General features: G+C 39.6%; 1 protein-coding gene across 6 annotated transcripts in view; it reads right to left on the bottom strand.

Moving 5' to 3' along the window:
- Positions 1-27,556, bottom strand: part of SNX25 (sorting nexin 25) — a 152,500-nt gene that overhangs the window by 77,553 nt on the left and 47,391 nt on the right. For all 6 annotated transcript variants that reach the window (XM_054484160.2, XM_054484162.2, XM_054484166.2 and 3 more), the window contains exons 4-5: positions 23,112-23,284; positions 20,553-20,739 (exon numbers count right to left, since the gene is read on the bottom strand). In XM_054484160.2, coding sequence (XP_054340135.1) covers positions 20,553-20,739; positions 23,112-23,284 — 360 coding nt within the window. The remainder of the gene's footprint in view (positions 1-20,552; positions 20,740-23,111; positions 23,285-27,556) is intronic.

Here is a 27,556-nt window from a genome sequence, read left to right as displayed (position 1 = left end):
TATTTTCAGAAATAACTTTAGACTGTATTTATACTAAACAAATGGAACACACGAGCTGTGAATCCTGCCCAAGGCTCAATAAAATAATCCGACATGGACTGAGCATCTACAATAGGCCGGGCCCCATGCCACGTGCTAGTCACTTCTGAGGCCCTCATGTAAACATCGCGAACCTCCTCACCTCCACTCTGTTCCCTATACCAGAAGCATAACTACCTGTAGAAACTCTGAGGTTATGCTCAGCCTCCCTCTCCTCCATAATCCTAGGTGAGCAGAGCTAGCTGATTCTACTTCTTACATTGGCACTGTCTAATAAGGTGATCATGAGCTACATGTGGCTATCCAATTAAATTAATAAACGTTTAGTTCCTCAATCACACTAGCCACATTTCAGATGCTCCACAGTACCTGTGGCTTGTGGACCACACTGAGCAGAGCAAGTAGAACATTTTCTTCACTGCAGAAAGTTCTACTGGATGGTGCCGTCTTAAATAGTTCTCAGAGCTGTCCTCTCCCCTGCAGCCCCACTGCCCTGCCTGAGTGCACCGCCTCATTGCTTCTCACTTAGAAGATGGTCCCAACCCAACAGAATCAAAATATCTGCACCAGGACTCGCATCAATATATTTAAAGCTCCCCTGGCAATTCTAAGGCACACGGAGAGCTGAGAAGCATGAGATTAGAGCACCAGCTATATATATGTGTGCCTGAGAAGACCTCCAAGTCAGGAAAAATAAACATAATTCTACATTTTAAGTGCTGAGTACAACTCTCGAGTTGTACCTATTTTGAGCATAAATTCAACTGAGCTTTACAAATCCAAATTCTTAAGAGCCCTTTAAATGGTTACTAAGTATTGCCCTAATCAAAGTGGTTTATCCTGAGTGTTTCTTAGCCCTTAATTATATGAATTAATTAATTTCATCTGCTGGTAATAAAGTTCTTTAACATTAATTCTTACTTTGAACACAAACCGTGCAGTGTTCTAAGATTTAATGTTACATCTGGCTGGCTTTTAGAGCACACAATTACATACATTATTTTGCTTTTCAACTAAAACCCAGAGGAGAGACAAATTTATCTTAGTCATAGCTACTCGTAGAGACAAATTTATCTTAGTCATAGCTACTCGTAGAGACAAATTTATCTTAGTCATAGCTACTCGTGGTCTCCTCACAAATTTGCACCTTGTTTTTTCATTTGGACAATATAAACATCAGTGGCTGACTCTCAGGACCTCAGAGCAGGCTGTCAGGAGCAGTGTTGGCATGCCAGTCAGAGATGGTGGCACACGCTGCCGGCTGCCTGCCCAATGTCCAGTCTCCCTTCCTTCCTTGTTAAGTGACCTACAGTTTTATCAGGGAAAGTGACATACCCAGCTGAAAAGACTAGCTTTCTCCCCAGCAGTCAGAGATGGCCAGATGATACCATTCTAGCCTTGGAGACAGGCAGGAGTCACTGGGTAGGGATTCCAGGAAAGCAGGCTAAAAGCAGCCTCCACAGAAAAGCCCTTTCCAACTTTAGTCCTCACCCTTCCCTCATTTTTCTGTGTAAAACAAGAATGCAACTGGATAAAGGCACAGCAGTACCTTACAATCATGAGGGTAAAAGCCACAGGCCAGGCCGGGCACAGTGGCTCACATTTGTAATCCCAACATTTTAGGAAGCCGAGGGAGGATCGCTTTAAGGCCAAGAGTTCAAGAGCCTAGGCAGTATAGTGAGATCTCATCTCTACAAAAAATTAAAGTTGGCTGGGAATGGTGATGCATGCCGGTAGTCCTAGCTACTCTGGAGGCTGAGGCAGAAGGATCAATTGAACCCAGGAGTTCAAAGTCTCAATGAGCTATGATTGCACCACTGCACTCCAGCCTGGACAACAGAGCAAGACCCTGTTTCTTTAAAAAACAAAACAAACCCCAAAACAGAAAAAGGCCAGGTGTGGTGGCTCATGCCTATAATCCCAATACTTAGGGAGGCTGAGGTGGGAGGATTGCTTGAGCCCAGGAGTTTGAGACCAGCCTGGGAAACAAAGGGAGACCTTGTCTCTACTAAAAAAAAAAAAAAAAAAAATTAGCTGGGCATGGTGGTGCACACCTGTAGTACCAGCTACTTAGGAGCCTGAGGCAGGAGGATCACTTGAGCCTGGGTGGTTGAGGTTGCAGTGAGCTATGATCGTGTTATCACACTCCAGCCTGGGCAACAAAGCAAGACCCTGTCTCAAAAACACAAAAACAAAACTACAAGCTAAGGATGATGCAGTAAGAAGACAGGAAGAGTTCAGGTTTCCAATGACATCATGAACCATCAAAACAGCCCCTAACTACCAATCTCAGGACATGTGGTGACATGGGGAAAATAAGCACCTGCCTCATTTAAGTTGCTGTATGTCAAGCTGTCTTGTGGCCAAATGCCACTCCAACTGATAGAGAGCTTTCTGAGGAAGACTTGATGTGCTTCCACACAACAATTCCAATCTCAAGTATTTATCATAAGGTAACAGTTTAACAAAAGAAAAAAACCAAAATAAAAACCCAAAGCCCAAACTATCACATACATGTTTGTTGTAGCAAGTTCTACAAAGAAACGCATGAAAATACTCATGGTCAATAATGAGTATGGCCAATAACGCTTTCATTAAACAAACATTTCTTAATCTTTTCTTACGTTCTAGACACACAGACATAAACACCACCAATATGGTCCTTGCTTTCAGGACATATCAGATTAAACAGAAGGCATCCAGCCAGTAATATTTATAATAATAAAGATTACATGAAAATAGATGTTTATGACAGACTAATTTTTAAAATGAAAAATGGCACATGCATTTATGATTGCAGATATGTATCTATGTGTACATATGAGCCAGGGCTACGAGGCAAAATAGAGATGAAATGAAGGGCAGTTGTGTTAAAATGGTAGACTTATGAATCATTTTTAACTTTTTCTAAGCTGTTTTATCTATGTATCTATGTACCTAAGCCTATTCAAGCTAAACCAACCTTCTTTCTTCCATAGTAAGGTTTCCTTACCTTTCCATTTCTCTACTAATACCATCATCCTTCTCAAAATCATCTTAGGTATATATACTACTAATAAACATCAGTTTCAAAGCCCCACGGATGGTCCTTTGAATGCCTCTAAATAAGCTTCTTGCTTACACTATCTTCAGCTACCACCGTTTCAGGCTGCCTTCTTTCCTGAGTGGGTCACTGCAATGGCTAAATGGTCTGTCTCTCTGACTTCAATCCTGTCTCCCATCCAAATCATCCTAAGCACCTGTCAATACACCCTCCTACGGGAACACTCACCTCATCTCTCCCTTGTTCAATACTTCCTGCACCTCTCCAAATGAATAACCCCACATTCCTGCCTGCATTCCCTTCACAACTTGGCACTGGCTCTATTACCTGACAACTTCATTTTTTTTCTCCCTATGAATGTGAACCTAATTAAGCCAGGCTGGTTTCTATATTGCCCTCTCAAAACTACAGTCTCATGCTTTGTTTCCTGCTGGAAGGCAGTCTTCCTACTTGTCCACCTACCTAGATCTTACATACATTACTTCTTCCCTCAAGTCTTCCCCATCCCTATAATGCACACCAATATCTGTCTTCTCTGAAATCCTGAATGACTTCTGCTCTATAGTAGTATCTATTTACTCTTTCATATTGCTGTTTTAAAGAGTCACACTTCCACAAAGAATGCTGTGAACAAAGAAAATGGTGTGCCCAGTCATTTCAAGGCCTAATACACCTTCAAAGAATGTTGACACATTTTTGAGCCTAAGAATGTAGGCTGAAAACTACAAAACCATAGTTTTGTGTATAATAAAGATATGCTACTTTTTTCTCCCCAACTAAATCAAGAGCCTCTTAAACACAGGAGTTCTGTCTCATATTCTCCTATAGTACCTAGCTTGGCACTAAACATATGGTGGGTACTCAATAGATATTAATGAGCTAAATTAACAAGAGTCAACATTTCTAACACTTAACAGGTACAAATAATATTCTGAACAATTTATTCTTTCGATATTTTTTGTGATTCATGCTTTGGAACAAATGAGTTATCAAGGGTACCAAAGAAAATAAACACCATCTGAGTAAAGAGTTAAAGTTTTTTTAATGAAAGCATAAAATTATAATGTAATACCAGCAAACATTCATAGATTGTACTGGGTACCTGTTTAGATATGTTAGTTTACATGATCTCACTTAATCCTCATAAGAAGGTGCTATAATTATGTCCACATTACAGAGAAGGAAATTAGAATTCAGATGATTGTGAGATCTACACAAGGTCCCATTGCGTTTAAGTCCTAGAGACAGAATGACAATCTAGGGCTGCCGGGTTTCTAAAGCTCACACTCCTAACCATCTTCCTGCTACTCTAAAATTCAATATACGTTAATACTTCTCTTCTCTAGGGTTTTTCTAAGTACATAGGTATGGCCAATGCCAGACCATCTTTCCAGATTTACTGCCTTCTATATCCCTCCTGCATACTGTTTCTGCCAAACCAGACCATACGTGATACCATGAACACACTCCAGGTCTTTCCTGTCCCCCTTCTCATTAATATTTCTCCTTCTCCTTAACAGCACTCCTGTTTCTTCCTGCACACCATCACTTCCCCTTATCTGCTGAAATCCATTAACTCGTACTAAACACTCCATTCATGGCCATTCCTCTCTGAAGCTTTCTTAAGAGTTCTCTGCTGTAGAATAAAATATTTGCTCCTACCCACTTCCTTGGTGCTTTACACTCCACTTCCAGACTTAGGATCTTGCTTCCTACTTAGCTACTTATAGTCACACGGGTCTCCTGTGCTGGACTGCAAACACTTGACGGCAGGGGTGGAATCCAAGGAGTGTAACCAGTTCATCTTACTACTCACCAGACCTTCTGCACCCAGCACTTTGCACATAGTGAGCATCTGAAGATGATTATTGAATTTGTTTAATTCACTGTTACTGGATATCAAGAGGAAATGACTGACTTTTTCATTCTTGTTTTTTTTTCCTCAACAAAACTATACAATATATATATCCAAACATATCTAAATGCTGGCTATCCTTGAGGACACGGGCTTCCAGAGTCACCTGGCACTCACTCGGCTTTCTTTCTCCAGAGGAGGATACAATTTTGCAAGTGCTGACTTTGGTCCAAGAATCAGGAGGGCTGATATTTGTACACCTTCCCTTGATCAAAAGTGCACAGATTGTTGGTATATGTTTTGCAGAATGATCATGTAAAGTCAAGTATTAGGGAGGAGAGGCATAACAAGAATTCAGCTGTTTTCCAACTCTGGGAAGATCCTACCTACGGTATCCTTTGTCCCAGTGATAAGGAAAAGCCACACAAAGATAACTGCCATCTGCTCCTCAGAGTGGCCACCTCATCTCTCTTTGGTATTTTACAACTGGCTAAATAAAAAGAGCAAGTTTGTGTTTCTGAACACTTCCCAACAATCTCAAACTCACTGAAATGCTACACAGCACTTCAAAGTCATCACCTTAGATATTTATAGATTTGAGGCTGGGTGGGGTGGCTCATGCCTGTAATCCCAGCACTTTGGGAGGCTGAGGCGGGTAGATCACTTGAGGTCAGGAGTTCGAGACCAGCCTGGCCAACATGGTGAAACTCTGTCTTTACTAAAAATACTAAATAAATAAATAAATAAATTAGCTGGGCATGGTGGCAGGCGCCTGCAATCCCAGCTACTCGGGAGGCTGAGGCAGGAGAATTGCTTGAACCCAGGAGGTGGAGGTTGCAGTGAGCTGAGATTGCGCCATTGCAGACACGCACATGCTGTAATTTCATGGGAGAGTCAAAGGCTGGCCAAACCTTAGTCTCAGGTATGCAATGTGATAAATGGTTTAAAACAATGTTTTATAAAAATTAGCAAGATTATGGAGAATACCATACACATTACGAGTGTTTATGAAAAACCAAAGAATTTTTATTTTTATTTATTTATTTATTTTGAGATGGAGTCTCGCTCTGTTGCCCAGACTGGAGTGCGGTGGTGCAATCTCGACTCACTGCAACTTCCACCTCCCAGGTTCAAGTGATTCTCATGTCTCAGCCTCTGGAATAGCTGGGATTATATGTGCGCACGACCATACTCAGCTAATTTTTGTATTTTTTGTAGAGATGGTGTTTCACCATGTTGTCCAGGCTGGTCTTGAACTCCTGACCTCAAGAGATCTGCCCGCCTCAGCCTCCCAAAGTGCTGGGATTTCAGGCGTGAACCACCGCACCTGGCCTAAAGAATTTTGTAAGAATGTTTTCAGAGTTGCCACAGACTAGGAATGTTTTTGTTAGAGGGACTTCAGTTAAAGAATGTGTGAAGAAATAAAGCCATGATGCTTTTAGCCAGCTAAGCTGAAGTTTTTCCCATCCGTGGCACTACTAAAAGGGACTGCTGGATCATTGAGAAAGCATATCAGAGTAGTAAAGAATGTGAGCTCTCATAGTGGATGGCCTGTGTTCAAATCCTGTTTCTAACACACACAATGTCATCCTGGGAAAATGATTTAAGCTTTCTAAAACTAAAGCATCGTCATTTATAGAAAAGAGTAATAACAGTAATTTTTCCTCATAGGGTTGTTATACACATTAAATTAGATAATACCCTTAAAAATCTTAAAACACAGTCTGCCCCGCAGTGAGAGTTCAATAAATCTTCATTATTATTCTTCCTTAACACAGTTACTGAGTCTTTAGATATGTACTATCTAGGGAAATGGTATGTATATATATTTGTTAAATATGTATAAATTTGAAGGAGCCTTATTTTTTCGTGATTACAGAAGCATTTTAGCCCAATCAACCTGAGACCACCAGGATCACTCTGGTCTAACAAAATCAGGTCAACTGACCCACATAAAGAGCAAGAGACAGTGTAGCAGTGGAACCTGTGGGGCGTCTCTCCAAACGAGGGAAAAGATAACATTACTATGGGATTCTAGGGAACAGTGGAGTGAAGGTGAAGTTTAAATGAAGCAGCATTTTGATAGGCCCAAGGCAGGGCTGTGTAAAGGGGTCAATGTTGGGTGGATCCAGGGTCTCGTTTCCTGAAAGCTGTAAGATAGATATACTGAGTCCAGAAACCCCATAACTGCGGCTCTGCATCTGGGTCGTAAATCAAAGCTGCTTCTTTGTGTCAAGCTGACTTAGATCACCCAGGCAAAAGTAAAATCTGTCATTCTTACTGATATAATTCTAAATATGAACTGGCAGTTTAAGATTTTTGAAAACAAAGTTTCTCAGTGAATATGAAAGCACAAAGAAGGGGACCATTACGACATTTCACTGCCATGGCAGGTACTTAGGACAAATATTGTTTCCTGTTTACTTTGTAGGTGGCTTTAGTGTCTGTTATACCAGCCTGACAAATGCTGGGCAGATTTTACTTTCTCAGTCTGCACCAGTTTTTACTTTCTCTAAAGTAGCATATGTTCATTGAAGAAAATGAGAAAATATACAAAGCACAACATTCAAAGTTAACCACTATTAACATTTGGACTATCTTTATAACCTTTTTCTATGCAAACATAATTTTTTTGTTTTATAAAACTGGGTTTATGCTATACATATTGCCTTAGAGCATTTTTTATTAATTTATAATATTTTCCAGCACAATTAAATATTCTAATGCTACACCACTACCAATATATGGTATTCCATTGTATAGATACACCAAAAATCTTTTTAACCAAACCCTTTTTGTTAGGCATTTTGGTTATTACAAGCTTTTCTCTATTTAAATAAAACTGCAGCCTGGTGTGGTGGCTCGCGTCTGTAATTCCAATACTGTGGGAGGCCAAGGTGGGTGGATGGTTTGAGACCAGCCTGGGCAACAAAATGAGACCTCATCTCTACAGAAAATACAAAAATTATCCCGGCATGGTGGCATGCTCCTGCAGTCCCAGCTACCTGGGACTGGGCTGAGGCTGAGGTGGGAGGATTGACGGAGCACGGGAGGTCAAGGCTGCAGTGAGCTGTGATCGCGCCACTGCACTCCAGCCTGGGTGACAGAGCGAGACCCTGTCTTAAAAACACAAAACAAAGCAGAGAAACAAGCAAACAAAAAAAACAACAAAACAACAACAACAACAACAAAAAACTACAAGCAACATTCTTGGAGAAATCTGTCCACACATGATTATTTCGAGTCATAAGTACATCAAAAAGAATGCCTGTTTCCACACTACAAAATTGTGTCAGAAAAAGGGAATAATTTATACTCCTCCCAATAGAACACAAGCTTCTATTTTCCTACACCCTTGCCAATGCCAGTTAGCAAATTCTTAATCTTCACCAATATTATGAGCAAAGAAAAAATATCTCATTTTAGTGTTTATGTCTCTGAGTACTACTGAGGATAAGTACAAGGTTTTGCGCTATATTTTCATGAGGTATGTCCAATGGCATTAAGCAGGGAGTGTCAGGAGTAAAATAGGGGAAGTATTTTAAGTTAGGACTTAGAGTTATGAGAGGCTCTTTCCACTAAAGGGCTTTTAAAACTGTTTTCCCATCTTTTTAGTGTTGCAGAAGGCAGTTGATTCCACAGAAAGACTAAGGCATGCTTCTCAATCTTTTTCTATTCATAGCACATGTAGAAAATGATATTTGAACAGAACACTGAGGTAACCAGCCATCACAGGGCCACCCCAAGGGTTGAGGAAACCATCTCCATGTACCTACAACACTATTTGAGTCACATCAGGTAGGAAGTTCTGGACCGGAGCAGCCCAGGGTGAGGTGTCCTGAACTTAGGAAATACACATGCACACCTGTCTCCCTCTCCCCTATATAAATATAAAATTATAAAAATAGAGATATTATAAATAATATGTATATAATTATAAAAATATATATACAATTTGGAAATATATTAAGTATAAATGGTATTTATACTTTTCTTAATCTTATCTATATTTTCATCTTCCTAAAATAAACAAAAATGTTACCATATATTCATTTCCTAGTTCCCAGAGCCTACAGAAATTACATGTTACAGGAACAATCAAATCTATGTCACTACTGGCTAGCTGGTGCCTTTTAGATAAGCTCAAAAACACCAAACATTTTCGCTGTGCTATCCATATCTATTTTCTACTAGTGTTCCTCATAGTTGTATGTCAGCTGTTAGTATGACTATAATGTTTATTTATACTCACATGTATAGCACGATTTGTCTATGTTTCATTCTCAATTCTTATAGTAAGCATTTTTATTCAGAATGTTTACTGAATATCACCTTTAGTTGCCTAGTTTTATGTTCTATATTGAAAATGTCCTAATGGCTTTCTCCTACATTTTGAGTGAACTTTTTCTGAAATAAGATATTACCCTGTAGCCTCATCTCATCCATTAATCCTATTCAAGTCAGGATCTGAAAGTGTATTTGCCTTCTCCCGGCAATTGCTATTTTTTAGCTCTCACTGGAAGACTACTATGATCTGAGAACTACATTCATTCATTCCATGCATCATTTCATTTAATTATCACAACAATCCTAGGAAGTAGGAAGTATTTTCTCCATTTCACAGTTAAAACTGAGGCTCGAAGTTTAAATGACTTCCCCAAGGTCATGCAGCTTGCAAAAAGCAAAGCAAAAATGCAAACCAGGTCTGTTAAGTCCAGGTCTGTCTGACTCTTGAGCCCAAGCTCTTGGCCAGGGTCCACGTGAGGTGCTTGACTGATTGCCATAGGTTGACTTGTGTTGTTAACCGTCCTCCACCTTTGGAAGAACTGTATTTCTCTACAGTACAGGGTCATCGAAAGACAGAACATGTGGCTACCACTCAGTGATGTGCAGGAGCCAGCCCCGAGGCTTGTGCCAGCTCCTGAGACCTGGCTGCTAAATATTTAGAAATTAAACACATCATTATTAAAAATTAAATTATACAAACTTACGATTAAATAAACTTTATTTTTTAAAAGGTAATAAGTACTCAAAACTCATCATTTCCTAATAACCTTATTCATTAGTTTTATTATTACATATGCTTGTGAGGTTATTTACATGTTTTCTATCAGTATTTTGGAAATACTCTATATACTGTAATGGTGTGCTATTGCAAATCTCTCCCCAAGCCCACGTTCAGTGACGTCATGCTGGTGGCTTTAAATCGGCCATGGCTGGAGTATTAACACCACAGAGATCAGCAAATGCCACAAGTCAGGGTTTCTCACCTTGCCCAAAAGCCAGTTGTTGAAAACGACCAGCACACATCTTCTATCACTCTTCTCCACCACTCCTTCAACAGACTTTGGGAGTCACAAAATTCTTTTGAGTAGGGATTTAGCACCACTTTTTTTATTTTTTAAAGGAGAAGATGGCCCAGGTGCAGTGGTTCATGCCTGTAATCCCAGCACTTTGGGAGACCGCGGTGGGTGGGTTACAAGGTCAGGACTTCCAGACTAGCCTGGCCAACGTGGTGAAACCCAGTCTCTACTGAAAATATAAAAACTAGCTAGGCGTGGTAGCACACGCCTGTAATCCCAGCTACTCAGGGGGCTGAGGCACGAGAATCACCTGAACCCCAGAGGCAGAGGTTGCAGTGAGCTGAGATTGTGCCACTGCACTCCAGCCTGGGCGGCAGAGCGAGACTCTTCTTGAAAAATAAAAATAAAAAAGGGGAAGAGCATAACCCACCCCCAACTCTTGATGCTTCATTCCATACATAAGAAGCCCCATCTCTGGCCCTTCTCCACCCTTCGCCTACTCCTCCTTAGGGCAGGAGGAGGCTTTTTATCTGATCACAAAGAAAGAGAAATGAGCACGTGGAGAAGCACAGCCTTCCTTTTTTCCTTCCTCTTAAGGGTATGTGTTCTCTGCCTCCCAGTGCAGCCAGCAGGTGGATCCTGGACCTGCCAGGGAGACAGGGCAGGAGGGGAAAGCACGGTCAGGGAGGCTTATTCTGGTCCAGCATTGCTAGATGGGAAAGACGGTCTAATCCTGAGACTATTTATTTTAAGTTTTTTAAGAGACAAGGTCTCACTATGTTGCCCAGGCTGCTGCTCAAATTCCTGGGCTCAAGCCATCCTCCCGCCCCAGCCTCCCAAGTGTGCCATGACACCTGGCTCTGAGGTTGTTTTAGAAAGCATGCTGCTTGCTTACACATATAGGCCACATTCTCCATTATCTATTAGTATGAGTGACATTTTGGTCTTGTTTGTTTTATTCTTTGGCTTTAAAACGGTTCCGAACTGGGGATGGGAGGAAGACTGTTGTTATTTATTGGAGCTTCTCAAACCCCAAAAATAATATTGCACTCCAGTTGGCCACTAGAAATTGATCACTGTTCACAATAAGATTAAATCTATTTGCAATCCTCGATCTAATGATCATAACAACAACTACAGTGGTGGCTAATAGAGGGAAATGTGCCATATCTTGAGTTAAGTACTTTATATAAACTGACTCACCCTAACTCATTCATAAAGCAGATACGCACACCTCAGTGCAGTGTTGCTCCAACTACAAGAACATAATAAATTCAGAGAGATCATAAACTTCTTTATACCAGCATTTCCCCTTCTTACATCAAATTTTATATTGCTGCCAATACATAACTATCCTTCTTGCTAAACGAAAATAGTGTGTGCTCTCTGATATGTTTAACTCCCACCTCTGTACCCTCTGCTATTTCTCAGACACCAACTGAAGGAGGTATATTCTGAAGTAATGAACTTTTCTCATAAAACCGAAAGATCTTTGAGAGTATTTTTCATAAACAGCCTCACATTTTGAATTTTTTTGGAACTAAATTTATATTCATTCATTCTTTTCATAAAAATCTGCCAGGATTCTTTTTTATATATTATGATTTTTCATCTCCTTGTCCACCCACACTAACCTTTTCCTTGGCAGTTTATATGTGCTCACTGATGTCTGACATGATGCATTAGTTTGTATGAAGGTACACTTGATTTCTTATTTCATGTTCCTTTACAACATAATCCTATTTTACTGCTCATGAGTCACAATATATTTTCAGAATCACTGTTCAAAACACTGAACATTCAAATAATTTAAATTCTTCACAGAATCATGCTATTTTAAGAATTTTCATGTTTTAATACATTATCTTCATGTGCAAGCAGACCTGAACTAATTCAAAGAAAAAAAATCCATTCCTTTAATATCTAAAGAGAAAATAAGCAAAATAGAAAGCTCCATCAGTAACCCACTTTATTGTTAATTGCAATCTTTTACATTAATTAATTAATTATGCCCCTTTCCTCTTGCTTTATCCTAGTAAAACAGAAAACACCACCTTAATCTAATGTATTATCTGTGTATTAGATAAAAAGTCTTCTTTTCTTCTCCAAGCTAAATAATCCTTAATCGTTTGAATTTTAAACCTTTCAGCCATTACTAAAATTCCCTCTCTACTATTTTCAGATTCTCCACGTTGATCTTCAAATGAGGGGTCAGAAATAAACAAATCCAGAACTGAAACATCGAATAAAGACTAGATTGGTGGTAAATAAAATTATGGCAGTAATAGTCTGCTCTGATTTTCTTTATCACTACCTGCCTCTCTGGCAGTCTATCACTGTCCTAATAATAGCTGTCAACACTTCTGATGGTATTATTTGTCCTCTGTGCAAAGGTTTAGTGCCAGCCGAGACTCACAAACAGTAAAGCGTTATCTCCACACTTGAAGGAAACCCCCAAAAGTTAGAGCCCTGTGTCACTGCTGTTTTCTGCCCACCTGGCTAGCAAGTCATCCAGCCTTAAATATGGGATTTGAAGTCAGGCCAACCTAAGTTCAAATCCCAGCTCTGTTGTTTATTATCTATGGGATCCTGGGCAAGTCAGTTTACTTTCTACAACCCTAAGAAGGAAAAAAATACTACCTAATTCATATGCTTGTTATAATAATCAAGAAAGATGATAATTATTAAGAATCCAACACTGTGCTTAATACATAATAGATATTCAACACATGGTAGCTTAAAAAACAAAGTTTTCTCCTCTTGAGCATTTGCTTGGCATCTCTTTAACTTTGGCAAAGAGTTTGAGTCCAGGAAAGCTGCATGTTTCTCATGCTTGTGTGGGAAGTAGAGCTATTCTGCCCACTAAACTATCCATGTGCTATGGCAGTAAAAATGGCTGCTTGCATATCCCATATCCATTCTTCCTGCTTTCTAAGTAATAGAATCCTCTATTTTTTAACTGGGTCTAAGGCTGCCCAGAATAAAATTACCCATTATATCTCAAAGGTTCTGACCAATAAAATAAAAGCAGAAATACCATGCAGCAGTTTCCAGAAAGGTCCTTAAAAGACAGCCAGTGTTGGCTAGGCACGGTGGCTCACGCCTGTAATCCCAGCACTTTGGGAGGCAGAAGCGGGCGGATCACGAGGTCAGGAGTTCGAGACCAGCCTGGCCAATATGGTGAAATCCTGTCTCTACTAAAAATACAAAAATTAGCCGGGCGTGGTGGGGCACACCTGTAGTCCCAGCTACTCAGGAGGCTGAGGCAGAAGAATCGTTTGAACCCGGGAGGTGGAGGTTGCAGTGAGCTGAGAGTGCGCCACTGCATTCCAGCCTGGGTGACAGAGCGAGACTCCATCTCAAAAAAAAAAACAAAAAAAAAGCCCGTGTATAACCTTTGTCATCGTTTTTCCTTGCTTTCAACCTGCTTGCTGGAATTAGGATATGATGGGTGAAATTCTAGAATCCACCCTGGACCATGAAGACTCTGGACTATACTCTCAAGATGGCAGAGCAGTGAGCTGGAAGGAGTCTGGGTCCTTGAGAAGGATGGAGCCCCCCCACCACAAGTCCTGGACTGCCTGCTTTACTATTCAGCCTTAACAAAGATGGAAATCCTGCCACTGGCAACAATGTGGATGAACCTGGAGGACACTGCGCTAAATAAAATAAGCCAAACACTGCATCATCTCACGTACATGTGGAATCTAAAACAGTCCAACTCCTAAAAGCAGAGAGTAGAATGGTGGTTACCAGGGGCTGAAGGTGGGAGGGAGATTGGAAGACACTGGTTGACGTGTACAAAGGTGAGTAACTTCTGGAGAGCTAACACACAGCATGGTGACTATAGCTGGTAATACTGGGTATGATATACTCAAAATTTGCTAACAGTTGATCCTAGGTGTTCTCACCACACATAAAAAATGGTAACTATGTGAGGTAATTGATATGTTAATTAGCTTGATTGTGGTAATCACTCCACAATGTGTACATACATCAAATATCAGCCAGGCACGGTGGCTGACCCCTGTAATCCCAGCACTTTGGGAAGCTGAGGCAGGAGGGGGGATCCCTCGAGCCCAGAAGGTCAAGGCTGCAGTGAGCTGTGATTGCGCCACTGCACTCCAGCCTGGGTGACAGAGCGAGACCCTGTCTCCAAATAAATAAATGAGGCTGTACACCTTAAATATAAAGAATTTTTATTGGTCGTGCATCTCAATCAATCTGGGGAAAAAACTGCTATACTTTGGATGCCATCATTATTTGGGAGGTTTTTGGTAACCTTCAGCTGAACTGGATCCTAACTACTTTAAGTACCTCCAATCTATTCATGGGTTTAAGCCAGTGGCTCTCAACCAGGTGCAGCTTTTCCCCCTAAGACACTTGGCAATATCCGGAAGCATTTTTGTTTGTCGCAACTGTAGGGGTACAGCAGAATATCGCTGGCATTCAGTGGGTAGGGGCAAGGCACACTGCTAAAAATTCTACAATAAACAGAACAAGCTCCCACAATAAAGAATTATCTAGCCCCAAGTGTCAATTTTACCAAGATTGAGAAACCTTAGGTTAAAAATGTCTCTCAGGAAGATCAGTGAGAAAACACCCTTTGTTCATTGCAAGAAACGTGGTAAAAGAATGAGGTATCCTGATCAGTCAATATTCTCCTCAACAGACTTTCCATATATCTCAAACAGTACAACCAGTTTTCAAATAATTAGAGTGCAATGAATTATACAACAAGATGTCTAGTCAAGACCTCGGATGGGAAGCGGGTGGAAGAATATTGCATTTACAAGAGAATCTCAATATTAGTTGCATGTTACGATCACCAGGGGAGCTTTTTAAAAATCCTGATGCCCGGATTCCCCTCCAGACCAATTACATAAAAATTCCTAGGGGTGAAGCCGAGGCACCTACTTGTGGAAGAGCAAACCATTTTCATTAGCACACAGTTTACAAATGCACTGCAGGATTACACAATGCAGGCAGCAATGGATGCTTTCCTGGCCCACAAGCCGCCCGCGCCTTTATAAGAGGTTCTGAAAGGACGGACCTTTCATTTCTACTGTAATGTTTGCTTTGACCCCACTTTATCTTCAAAATAAGGGAACACTCAGTGTTTTCTCTAGTTTAATGGCAATTGTGAGTTTCACTAATGGATGCACCTTCATTCTAAGCTCTGGTTTGCCTTCCTTGATTGTGGCATCCCTCACCACGTACACCAACCGTGGGAAACCTATCCAGGTGCCCTTTAATATCCTGAACCAAGGTGGCATTCACATTTTTGGCTCTTGTGCTATTAGCAGTCAGTCACTGCTCCTACCAGAAAACCATGGAAAATTCAAAATATCACACAAGTATAGCCACCACATCTTCACTCCAACATCCTGCATCCAGAAAAGAAGAAGGAAAAGCTACAAAAGCTAGTGGGATATACAACTTACTTTTTTAAAAGGTCTCAGTGGTTCTGACACACAGCCTAGGTTAAAACCATTAATTTAGTATATTGGAAGGATGCATTTCTAGTTCTACTGTGAAAGCACTTCATGCTGATTCAGAAAATAACCAAACTATTCCAGAACTACAAATATCACCTTCAAGGTTTTTTGTGTTTGTTTTTAGCGCATTCCGCCCTAACAGAGTTGAATGACTTTATTTCCTTTAGAAAATACGCATCTCTCAAATATGTAAAAAATAAAAGTGGATAGGTACATCAACTGCTTAGTCTAAATAAAACACATTACCTGCCTTAGGCAGCCTATCCCAAAATTGTACTGAGAGCAATTTGAAGATAGTAACGTAAAACACCAATAAAGTCAGATAGCAGAGTACTATAATTGTACCAGAAAAACAACAGAATAGCTCAGTCTATGAATTAAGAAAACAGCTCCAGGCCGGGCACGGTGGCTCACACCTGTAATTCCAGCACTTTGGGAGACCGAGGCGAGTGGATCACTTGAGGCCAGGAGTTCAAGACCAGCCTGGCCAACATGGCAAAAATTAGTCAGGCGTGGTGGCGTGTGCCTGTAGTCCCAGTTACTTGGGAGGCTGAGGTGGGAGGATCGCTTAAACCCGGAGGCAGAGGTTGCAGTGAGCTGAGATTGCTTATAAAAGGATCCAACCTAATTAAATCTGAGAATGTATCCCTTTTGCCTCTAATAGACTAGTCACCTGTCAAGCTCCATTATCTAATCCAAATACCTCCAAGTGCCCGTTCCACTGACTCTGCAAACTCTGCTGGAAACACAAAGCCTAGCAGTAAGAAGGAAGACAGAGGAATATACAACATACAGAACGGGAATAGTGCACAAAAGGAATGCACCTTCCTGGTGCCTATGTGCCATCACTCCTTGGCGGCGGTGGGTACGCCGTGGCAGGAGGCCATACTAGGAAGAGGTTAGGAACTGCAACATTTTATTTTACTCTCACTTGTCAACAGTCACTGACAATGTCACTGAAGATGCTCAACGGTCACTCAAAAGGCATCCTTTAAATGGCGGACAATCCAACTTGCCCATGGACTGGTGAAAGGATAAATAAAATGTGCTATATTCATACCATGGAATATTATTCAGCCAAAAAAAGGAATGGAGCACTGATACATTATACAATGCTAATGAACCTTGAAAACATAATGAGTGAAAGCAACCAGACACAAAAGGCCACATACTACATGATTCCATTTATATGAAATGTGCAGACTAGGCAAATCCAGAGAGACAGAAAGCAGACTGGTGGTTGCCAAGGGCTGGAGGGAGGGAAGGAATGGGGAGTGACTGCTAGTGGGCACAGGGTTTCTTTTTAGGGTGATGAAAATATTCTGAAATTACATAGTAGTGACAGTCGCAGAGTCTTTGAATACACTAAAACCACTGAATTGTACACTTAAAGGTGGTGAATTCTATGGTACGTGAATTATATCTCGTTTTTCAAAAGGCATTCTTCAGTTTAGCACTTCTACTGCCTCTTAAGTCCCTCGGTGCTCAAGACCAAAGGGCCTGCTTCCCAGGGCACCCAGGTGCTATCCCTTTAATCTTGCCCTATTTATGACGTCAAGAGGAAGTGATCTTTGAGAAAGATTAAGGGCTCACACTATTTTTGTTTCATCACATAATAGAAGGGAAAGGAAAAGCATAAAATCAGAACTTCGGTGTAATCTTTGGTCAGTCAAGTTAAGGCAATCCATGATGTGCCTACTGCAATGAAAGTAAGCTGTTCAATCATCCTGGGGCAGTGTACACCATAGTTTTATTGTTTTTTATTGTAGAGACGGGGTTTCGCCATGTTCCCCGGGCTGGTCTTGAACTGCCAGGCTCAAGCAATCTGCCCTCCTCAGCCTCCCAAAGTGCTAGGATTTTTTTTTTTTTTTTTGAGCTACTTCTTTATCCACCAGATGATGAACTGTGTATAGTATTTAAATAGTTCTGAATCTTTGGCTGGTACATTTTGAAGAAGATAAACCATTAATTCTTATCAAGATTCATTCATCTTACAATACAGGAACTATGTTAAGATACAAAATAACAGATGGTGCTAGAGAACCAGTGGTAGATCATTCAAAATAACTAGTTCTGATTTTTAAAAAATCAGATCGCCTATAGTCCCAGCTACTTGGAAGGCTGAGGGAGGAGGACTGTTTGAGCCTAAGAGTTTGTTTCCAGCGTGGGCAACACCACAGCACCTTGTCTCTTAAAAAAAAAAAAACAAAAAAACAACTCTGATGCCTTTCTGTTTCCTCCATTAACTATTAAATACGTCCCTATGTGCAGTGCTGGAATCTTCAGTTTGGCACACAAAATAGAACACTCATCCACAAGTCTGTAAGAACAAGGAATACTGATTCTCTTAATCTGCTACTACTGACTCTGGATTGTTATCTTAAACTCGCTTGGGGTTACCAAATAGTCCACACCTGCCTTTACTGTGGAAAGACTATCTGGTCAAAGAAAAATGCTCAGGAATTCAATGAAGCCACAAATTATCAACATGAGTTATCTGTTCATAAACAATGTCTTAGGAAGAATTTATAATGTTGTGGGGCATAGTCATCATGTCACCTTGTCACACCATGCACAGCAAATCCAGGAACAGAAGGCACGAAAGCACCAGGTAGATGAGTATTCGAGTATAGGTTTGAATAGCATCCCTACAACTAGAGTTTGGGGTTTGTGTGTGTGTGTGTGTGTGTGTGTGTGTGTGTGTGTACGTACAGTTTTAGGGAGAGGAGAGGCAACAAGGGTGTTCTACCACTGAGCTCTTTCACTTTTATAGAATGACGCTTTAAAAGGAATCGAAGGACACTATGATAAGGATGACTTGAGTGGATGTAACCTGTAAGCCTCACCTAACAAACCTGGAATACTGGCTCTTGGGTTCTAGCTCAAGCGTCACACTTACGAAAAAGAAATGTCTAGACTCAGACAGAAATAAAAACAAATCTATAAAGAATATCATGTCGTCTATTCAAAATTATGCATGGCAAGAGAAACATAAAATCTCCAGATATTATATCAGATATATATTATACCCAAAATTAAATTACTTGTAAACAAATCCATTTACATTGAACTCATCATTATATATTTGAGTATATATTTGTAAATTGAACCCGTCATTATGTATTTGAGGTATGTATTTGTAAACTGAAGCCATCATTATGTATTTGTGACACCTAGATTAACATATGACACCATGTATAAGAACACAGTGCCATCTACGTCTATGCCTCCTTAGATGGTTTTTTATTTGAATTAGAAAATTAAACAGCATGAGTCATCTTAATACTAACCCTAGTTCAAAAGCAAATGTCACAAGTTTAAAAACCTCAACTAATTCAAACACCCAATTTCAACCAATATTTTACTTTTCCATCAGGGATTTATCAAAATTATTAATGAAAAGCAAAATGAACATATAAGAGTTTTCTTTCTTTCCCATGTATTATCATTTGGGAACATTAAAAAGAAGGGTAGAGAAACAGAAGCCTAGAAAATTTACAAACTAGATAATACTATATAATCATACTAAATGTGTATATACTATTAAAAATACACAAAAATACACACTCACCCCCTAAAATATCTCGGGTATAACAAGGGACACTGTGCTCCCCTATAAAAGATACTCCTATGGTATTTTCAAATGTGTTTTCTCAAAATAATTAATCTAGAACCTCTTATTTCCAAACCCAAGCCTCTGTACTGTCCAAGACAAACAAAAACCAACACAATGTTCTACTCTGTAATTTAAAAACACATCGTCTCCTTCTGATGTCCTTCCAATGCTTTTCTAAGGTAGTCATCTGAGCAGCTAAGCAGGTACTCCTGACATCTGAAGAGCTTTCAATCTATTATAGCCTCATTACAGCTGACTCTTGAAAAACATAGGTTTGAACTGCATGAGTCCACTTATACAGGATTTTGTTCTGCCTCTGCTACCCGAGACAGCAAGACAAACCCCTCCTTATTCTCTTCCTCCTCAGCATACTTCCATGTGAAGAGATGAGGATGAAGACCTTTATGATGATCTACTTCCACTTACTGCATAATAAATATATTTTCTCTTTCTGATTTTCATAATATTTTCTTTTCTCCAGCTTACTTTATTGTAAGAATACAGTATATAATACATATAACACACAAGATATGTGCCAATCAACTGTTTATGTTATTGGTATGGTTTTGGTCAACAGTAAGGTATTTAGTAGTTAAGTATTTGGAGAGTCAATTTTTTTTTTTTTTTGACGGAGTCTCACTCTGTCACCCAGACTGGAGTGCAGTGGTGTGATCTCAGCTCACTGCAACTTCCACCTCCCGGGTTCAAGCGATTCTCCTGCTTCAACCTCCTGAGTAGCTGGGACTACAGGCATGTGCCACCACACCCAGCTGATTTTTGTATTTTTAGTAGAGACGGGGTTTCACCATGTTGGCCAGGCTGGTCTTGAACTCCTGACCTCAAGTGATCCGCCCACCTCGGCCTCCCAAAGTGCTGGGATTACAGGTGTGAGCCACTGTGCTCGGCCCAAGTCAAATGTTATACGTGATTTTTGACTGGGGGTGGGGGCGGTGGTGAGTGTGGGTGCCCCAAATTGTTCAAGAGTCAACTGTATTTGAAAAACCTAATACTTTGAAAAAATTCATTCTAATTACACTGCTAAGGAGATGCTGGATAAATTTAGCTGTCACTAAATAGTAAGATTTATAGATTTGTTTTATTTCTGCTTCCCTGACAACTACTTTTTTTTTTTTAAACCTAACTAGGCAGGGGATGATAATCAGTAGCTGTTGCTGTGCTATAATTGAAGACCAAATACCTTAGTTGCTTCAAGAACTCCACATCAGAGTTGCTGTTAATGAGCTTGATGAAGTCCTCGTAAGAGGGGGCATAGGTGTAGGCTCTCTTGTGATGCTCATTCATTTGCTCTCTGTACGCCAGCTGGGCAAGCAGCATTTGGTTAATGTAATCTGGATTACTCAGTAACTCCACTACCGGCTTCAAGACTACAGGAAGAAGAAGAAATCGCCACTGAGAAAGGTATTCTTCTTCAAGGGAACTGTTTATATATCACATAATTGAGACTACATTTGGAAAACATTTTTCAAGTAGTCAAACAGGGGAATATCTATATAATACAATAAACAATTCAAAAATGTACACACACGCACATATACAGCTGCCTATCCCTCCAAATATGTTATCATCTATGGCTATAATCAAGTTGTCATTTTAATAAATAAGTGAAATGTAAAAGAATAATGAAGGGAAGTCATTTGGAACTCAAGTTGCTAACAAAAGTATCAAAATTAAGGCCGGGTGTGGTGGCTCACACCTGTAATCCCAGCACTTTGGGAGGCTGAGACAGGTGGATCACTTGAGGTCAGGAGTTCGAGACCAGCCTGGCTAACACGGTGAAACCCCAATCTCTACTAAAAATACAAAAATTAGCCATGCATGGTGGCACATGCCTGTAATCCTAGCTACTCGGGAGGCTGAGACAGGAGAATCGCTTGAACCCAGGAGACAGAGGTTGCAGTGAGCCGAGATCGCACCAACTGCACTCCAGCCTTGGCTACAGAGTGAGACTCCATCTCAAAAAACAAAAAACCACAAAATTACAACAACCAGAAAAACACTGATTTTTTTCTTTTATTTATTTTATAAGGCTCAATACGTTTTGACAAGCTTAGTCTGCCAAAGGATGAAAGTCAACATTCTCCCCAACTGGTTAAAACAGACCTCAGAGAGGAAGTTAAAAAGTCAATGACACTATTACAAAACCATCCTCGTAACTTTAGATTAGAAACTTCCTCTTTTCTCTGTAGTTGGTTATAATAGCTGATGGGCACAGCTGGCTTATCCTGAGATAGTAAATGAGATAATCACTGCATCTCAAATGCAATGCTATTTGTCTGAGACTGAGATAGGGAAAGTTTCTCTTATCCTGATGAAGCATTTCCCTGGATATAGTTAACTTTTTTCTAGTAATCACATTATATTGTGGTACAGTTCCTTTTTATGTATTCCAAGTTCACAAAATTATGTACAGTCATGCGCCACATAATGACATTTTGGTCAACAACAGACGGAGCTATATGACAGTGGCCCCCGTAAGATTATAATGAAGCTGAAAATTTTCTACCGTTTAATGACGTCAAGCTAGTGTAAGCAAACCTACTGCACTGCCAATAGTATAAAAATACAGCAATACAATTACGTACCGTGCATAATACTTGATAATGATGATAAATGTTATTACAAGAGTCAAAAAGTTAAAAAAATTAAAAGTTCATAAAGTAAAAAAAGTTATAGTAAGCTAAGGTTAATTTATTGAAGAAAATAAAATTTTAAATAAATGTAGTGTAGCCTAAGCGTACACTGTTTATGAAGTCTGCAGTGGTGCACAGTCATGTCCTAGGCCTTCACAGTCACTCCCCACTCACTCAGACTCACTCAGAGCAACGTCTAGTCCTGCAAGCTCCATTCAGGGTAGGTGTCCTATATAGGTGTACTGTTGTTTAACTTTTATACCATATTTTTACTGTACCTCTTCTATATTTAGATACACAAATACCATTGTGTTACTATTGCCTACAGTATTCAGTAGAGTAATATGGTGTAAGGTTTATAGTCTAGAAGCAATAGGCTACATCATATTGCCTACATGTGTAGTGGGCTATCCCATGGAGGTGTGTAAGTACACGCTATGATATTTGCACAATGACATTGTCTAATGACACATTTCTTCAGACACATCCCTGTTGTTAAGCAATGCATTACTGTATAGGCATTATCAATAAATCATATAGCAAAGATATTTTAAGTAAATATGCTAATCAGAATTTGACTGTGGTCAGGCATGGTTGCTCATACCTGTAATCTCAGTGGGAGGCCTAAGTGGGAGGACCACTTGAACCCAGGAGTTCAAGACTTGCCTTGGCAACATAGTAAGACCCCCATCTCTATTTAAAAAAAAAAAAAAGAATTTGAATACACACACACACACACGTAATATATAAACATACATACTATGGATATTATATAGATATTATACACACACACACACACACACTTTCATTAATGTATGTATTATTGGCCTAGATAACTCAAAAGCTATCCCAAATGAATGCTTCCCTGTGGAGAGCATAAAAACTGGTTTTCTATGTCAAAACATGCAACCTAATGGACTGTGCATTTGGCGATATGTCATATTAAAAATTTAAGTTTATCCTGTATGACCAAATAGTTTGAGAGACATATAAACAAGATTTTGAAAATACTTCAAATCCCGTATGTTCAACAGTAAACAAGGTCTGCATGTAGCACATTAGTTTGCACACTTATTGAATTGGTAAAATCAACTGTATAAGTCTACCTTTTGTTGTGAGAATTTCTGCAAGCATTATACGTAAGCTGACAGATTGCACGTCCTTTGAGGGGAGGAGACAAAACACCAGAACCCGAGAACACGTTTGTAGAAATCTTACTTCATCATCTGAGTTCCTCAAGCATGTGTGCAACACAAAAGGTCTTGGCTGTTCTTCATGTCTAAATAAAGAGAGTGAAAAAGAAGGAAAGAACTTTCTAGAAACAATATAATTATGTACTATTAGGTAAAAAATATTTCAAATGGGAAACACATTGGTTATAGTAACTCTGCCTTCTCCTAAATAATCAAATTTCCTCAACCATCAACTGATAGGGAAAACTTTTGCTAGAATAAATGCAAACGCGTGGCCTTTTTTGGATTTCAAATGAAATCATAACAACAAACTTCAGTAGCATCAAAGGGTCTATATAACTCCAAAATCATGGCAACAATCTAAAAAGGTACGAGTATTTAGGTAATTTTTAAGTCTTCTAGATGTTTTCTTAAATATGACCTGCAGCTTCATTTTTCAAAAAACCTAACAAAGCATAAACCAGGGTTGCCAGCCTGCTTTCTGACTGGGAGATAATAGGATAAAAAGTCTACAGGTATTTCTAGTGAGCTAGAGGGTCTATAAACTCGATGTTATCTAATTTGATGGGAAATTGCCTTCTGTGAGGTTCCAAAGTATTTTTCAACCAGTCTTGACAACCTTGGTTGTCAGCACTGACTCCATCCCAGGAACATTAATTTGGAGGATCTGAGTGAAGAGGACTGGAAAACAGAACTTTCTATACTTCCCTTCCCATAGTATCTTGATAGTGATTCAAGAAAGCCTGGGATGCTGCTTTTTCTAATATATTCTAGATAAGGAGGCAAAGTATAAATAAGAGATTTTTACAGTAACTAGTAGTTAACACTGAGAAAAAACATGAAACAGAGGGAGAGAAACATACGAGGTACTGCACAGGAAATGAAAACTAGTGCATATTAGTACCTTTATGACCCACACCTCTCAGGTGTTAACTGAAATTTATTTGCACTGGAGACTGAAGACCAGTTTCTAGAATGTATAACGCTAGAAAAGAAAGGTTTCCTCTGTCTTGTACAACCTGAAGGAATTCTATCCTAACGTGTAAAGCCAACAACATGAAAATAAATTTTTAGAATAAGCCTTTATGCATATGCTGATATGTTGACTTTTTAAAAATGGCATCTTCAATTATTTTAAACTCTAGCTTTGCTGCCAGCTAGGTTGATACGTCAATATAGTAAGATTAAGATGCTACTCCTTTATCATGTCAAGCACTTTTAAAGGTAATTCTTTTTTTAAATATATATTTAGCTAACAAGCACTGGAGGAAGTTGGAAAAAAAAACACTTTTACAAGAGAACCTTATTTAAATAATATCAAAATCTCTCTCAAACGGTACACAGTCCCTTCTCCGTAACAGTGGAAGGCAGATAATAAAGGAGCCTGGTACTCAGACTGCCACAAGTTCCTCTCCCTCCTACAGCTAAATTAGGGAAAATACTTCTGACTGAACCAAAGGCCAGAGGGCTGGCCAAAGCAGCTTGATCTATGGAAAAAGGAATGGCAGATCTCTCCCTGGAATCCTTCCGCTAACTCCGAGCAGGATATTCCTATGATGTGCTCTAGAAGGTGGACATCAAGGATTGCTTTAAAGCCAAGAAAGCATCATGAGGGATGGGGCTGCTTCTGTGGCAGGAGACGTCTACTAGCCTTCTGGTGGGTTGTAGCATCAGTCTTTGCAGCATCCTTACTGTGTTCCGTGTGGATCAATCATTTGTTTGCTGTAATTCCTACTACTTACCTCTGGGTTCTCATTCCTTGAGTGAGCAAAAGGACATTAATCTTTTATAAAAAAAAGTTTCAAATGTACAATGACTTAATCCTCCCACTTACACCAAAAAGTAGACATCATGACATGTATTCTATAGATGAGAAAATTAAGATCTGAATGATTATGTGAACTGTCAAAGTCACAGAGGTAATAAAAGGTAGAAATAAGTCTCTCAAGTCCTGTTCTGTTTCAATCTCAAGTCCCAACTCTTTACATTACACCACAATCCGAAATTACAAAGATGAAAAAGAACATTTCAGAGATAAAGAAGGAAAACACACGAATAAAAACATTCTTTTTTTCCCTCAAACTGCATGCCAGTACTTGACCAGCAAAGAAAACTATGAAATTAAAGATGCTATTGAAATAACAGTATAAAAGCAATCATTTTTAGATTTTCCCAGAACATGCTGGAGCAAGACAGATGAGACAAAGGAAGAGGAAGCAGAGGCAAAAATTAAACGTGATCTAGATTGGCTTAAAGCAGCAATAGAATGATGGCGTAGAAATAAACACAGGCTGACCGGAAAGCTGCCTCCACAAACAATTGCCCAACAGTCAACTAAAGGACGTGTTGTTTTATTAAGGTAATTTATTATTCTTTGTCTGATAGTGGCCAATTCAATTGGGTGCTACCCAGGCTACCAAAGTCATTCTGGAGCCAATAGAGATCTGCACACTACTGGAGATTTCTAGGACAAGAGCACTGTTTACCTGGGGCAGGCAGATACAGATATTTGCCATTAAACCTGGACTCACTGTCTGCCGGTCTCATTGTATGGTTTGTATAAGATGCTACACAGACAATATTAGACAATATTAGTTCTCCAGGACACAATCATCTATATGAAAAATGCCAGTGACCTACTGGTACTTTTTCAAATATCCATAATCCAGGAGAAATGTGGCAGAATTTTTTTTCTTTATTTTGCTCTTTATTTTTTATCATCAACTACAGCTTCTAGGCATAGCCCAGATGCCAGTAAAATAAATCTACCCTTGGCATAAGAAAATTAGAAGCCCAAAGAGAAGGACCTTCTAATATTAAATCACTTTCTGTTTCTCTTATTCTGATGCTTTATCCATATCTTTATATTATCCACAAAAGCAGTAATTTCAAAAGCTAGTAAATGTCTGGATGAAAAATATATTATCATGTTGAAATTAGATAATCATAAAACCACTGAATTTAACCACTTGCTCTTCTCCCAAATCTAAACCCATCAGTTTTCTAACTGGAATAAATATTGATTTAAAATACTGTCCTCAAGCCAGGCACAGTGGCTCACTGTAATCCCAGCACCTTGGCAGGCTGAGACAGGTGGATCACTTGAGGTCAGGAGTTCGAGACCAGCCTGGCCAACATGGTGAAACCCCATCTCTACTAAAAATACAAAACGTAGCTGGGTATGGTGGCACATGCCTATAATCCCAGCTACTCAGGGGGCTAAGGCACAAGAATTCTTGAACCAGAGAAGTGGAGGTTGCAGTGAGCCGAGATCACACCACTGCACTCCAGCCTGGGCAAAGAGTGAGGCTGTCTGAAAAAATAAAAATAAAAATAAAAAATTATATATATATATACACATATATATACATATACATATATATACACATATATATATACATATACATATATATATATACACAGAAAGAGAGAGAGAGAGACAGACAGACAGAATACTGTCCTCTACTGGACCATCATTTAAATACTTTCAAATGAGCTTTCCCTGAATTCAAACAAGTCTTTCATAGTATTTATCAAGTGGAACTATGGAACACTTGAAATAATGGATAGCACAGCAAATCAGCAGGTGCTTGCAGAGGTTGGTGAACACTTCAAAAGGAGAGGCTGATGTTTTTGAGACTCTAGGAGTCTCAAGAGCCCTATTTCTCTCACTTTCCTTATTAATTCACACCCCTCCCTGCTTACTGGAAGTTACTTTCTCTATAAGCAGCAGTTTTCAAAGGGTGGTCCAGAGACTCCTGGGTGTCCCCAAGATCCTTGTAGGGGATCTGGGATGTTAAAACTATAGTAATATAAACAAGTCATTTGTCTCATTCTTCCAAGCATAGTAGTTTCCTCAAGCTACATGATGTGAAATGGCATCATCACTCCCGTAGCTAAGGAAAAGTGTCCTGTGTACTCCTGTACTTCTAAAAATTCTTCGTTTTTAAATATCAAATATGGTAAATACCAATAGATACGATGAGTAGTGAACTGGCAAATGTTGGCTCTCCTGAGGAAAAAAATGCTCCGATTTCGATCATTTGCCGACTCCATGGTGTAAATACTCTCACCACAGCCCATTTCAAGCTACCAATCTGGTATAACTGAACTAACAGTTGGGAAGACCTTTGCACAGCTCACTCCTGCATGCCAGTACAAGCCAGCTCCAGCTCGCCACTAGTTAGAACCCACAGAAATGAGCTCTTTGAAATTCTCAGAAACTTTTAAGAATGTAGAGAAATCCTGGGAACAAAAAGTCTGAGAACCACTGCTTTATAGTAATGTTTTTCAAACCACGGTTTGTGACTTTTAAGTAAGAAAATAAAATTGAGTTGGTCTTAAACATTATCTTTTAA

The sequence above is a fragment of the Pongo pygmaeus genome, chromosome 3, assembly GCF_028885625.2.
Source record: "Pongo pygmaeus isolate AG05252 chromosome 3, NHGRI_mPonPyg2-v2.0_pri, whole genome shotgun sequence".
NCBI lineage: Eukaryota > Metazoa > Chordata > Mammalia > Primates > Hominidae > Pongo > Pongo pygmaeus.
This window is presented reverse-complemented; position numbering and strand designations above follow the sequence as displayed.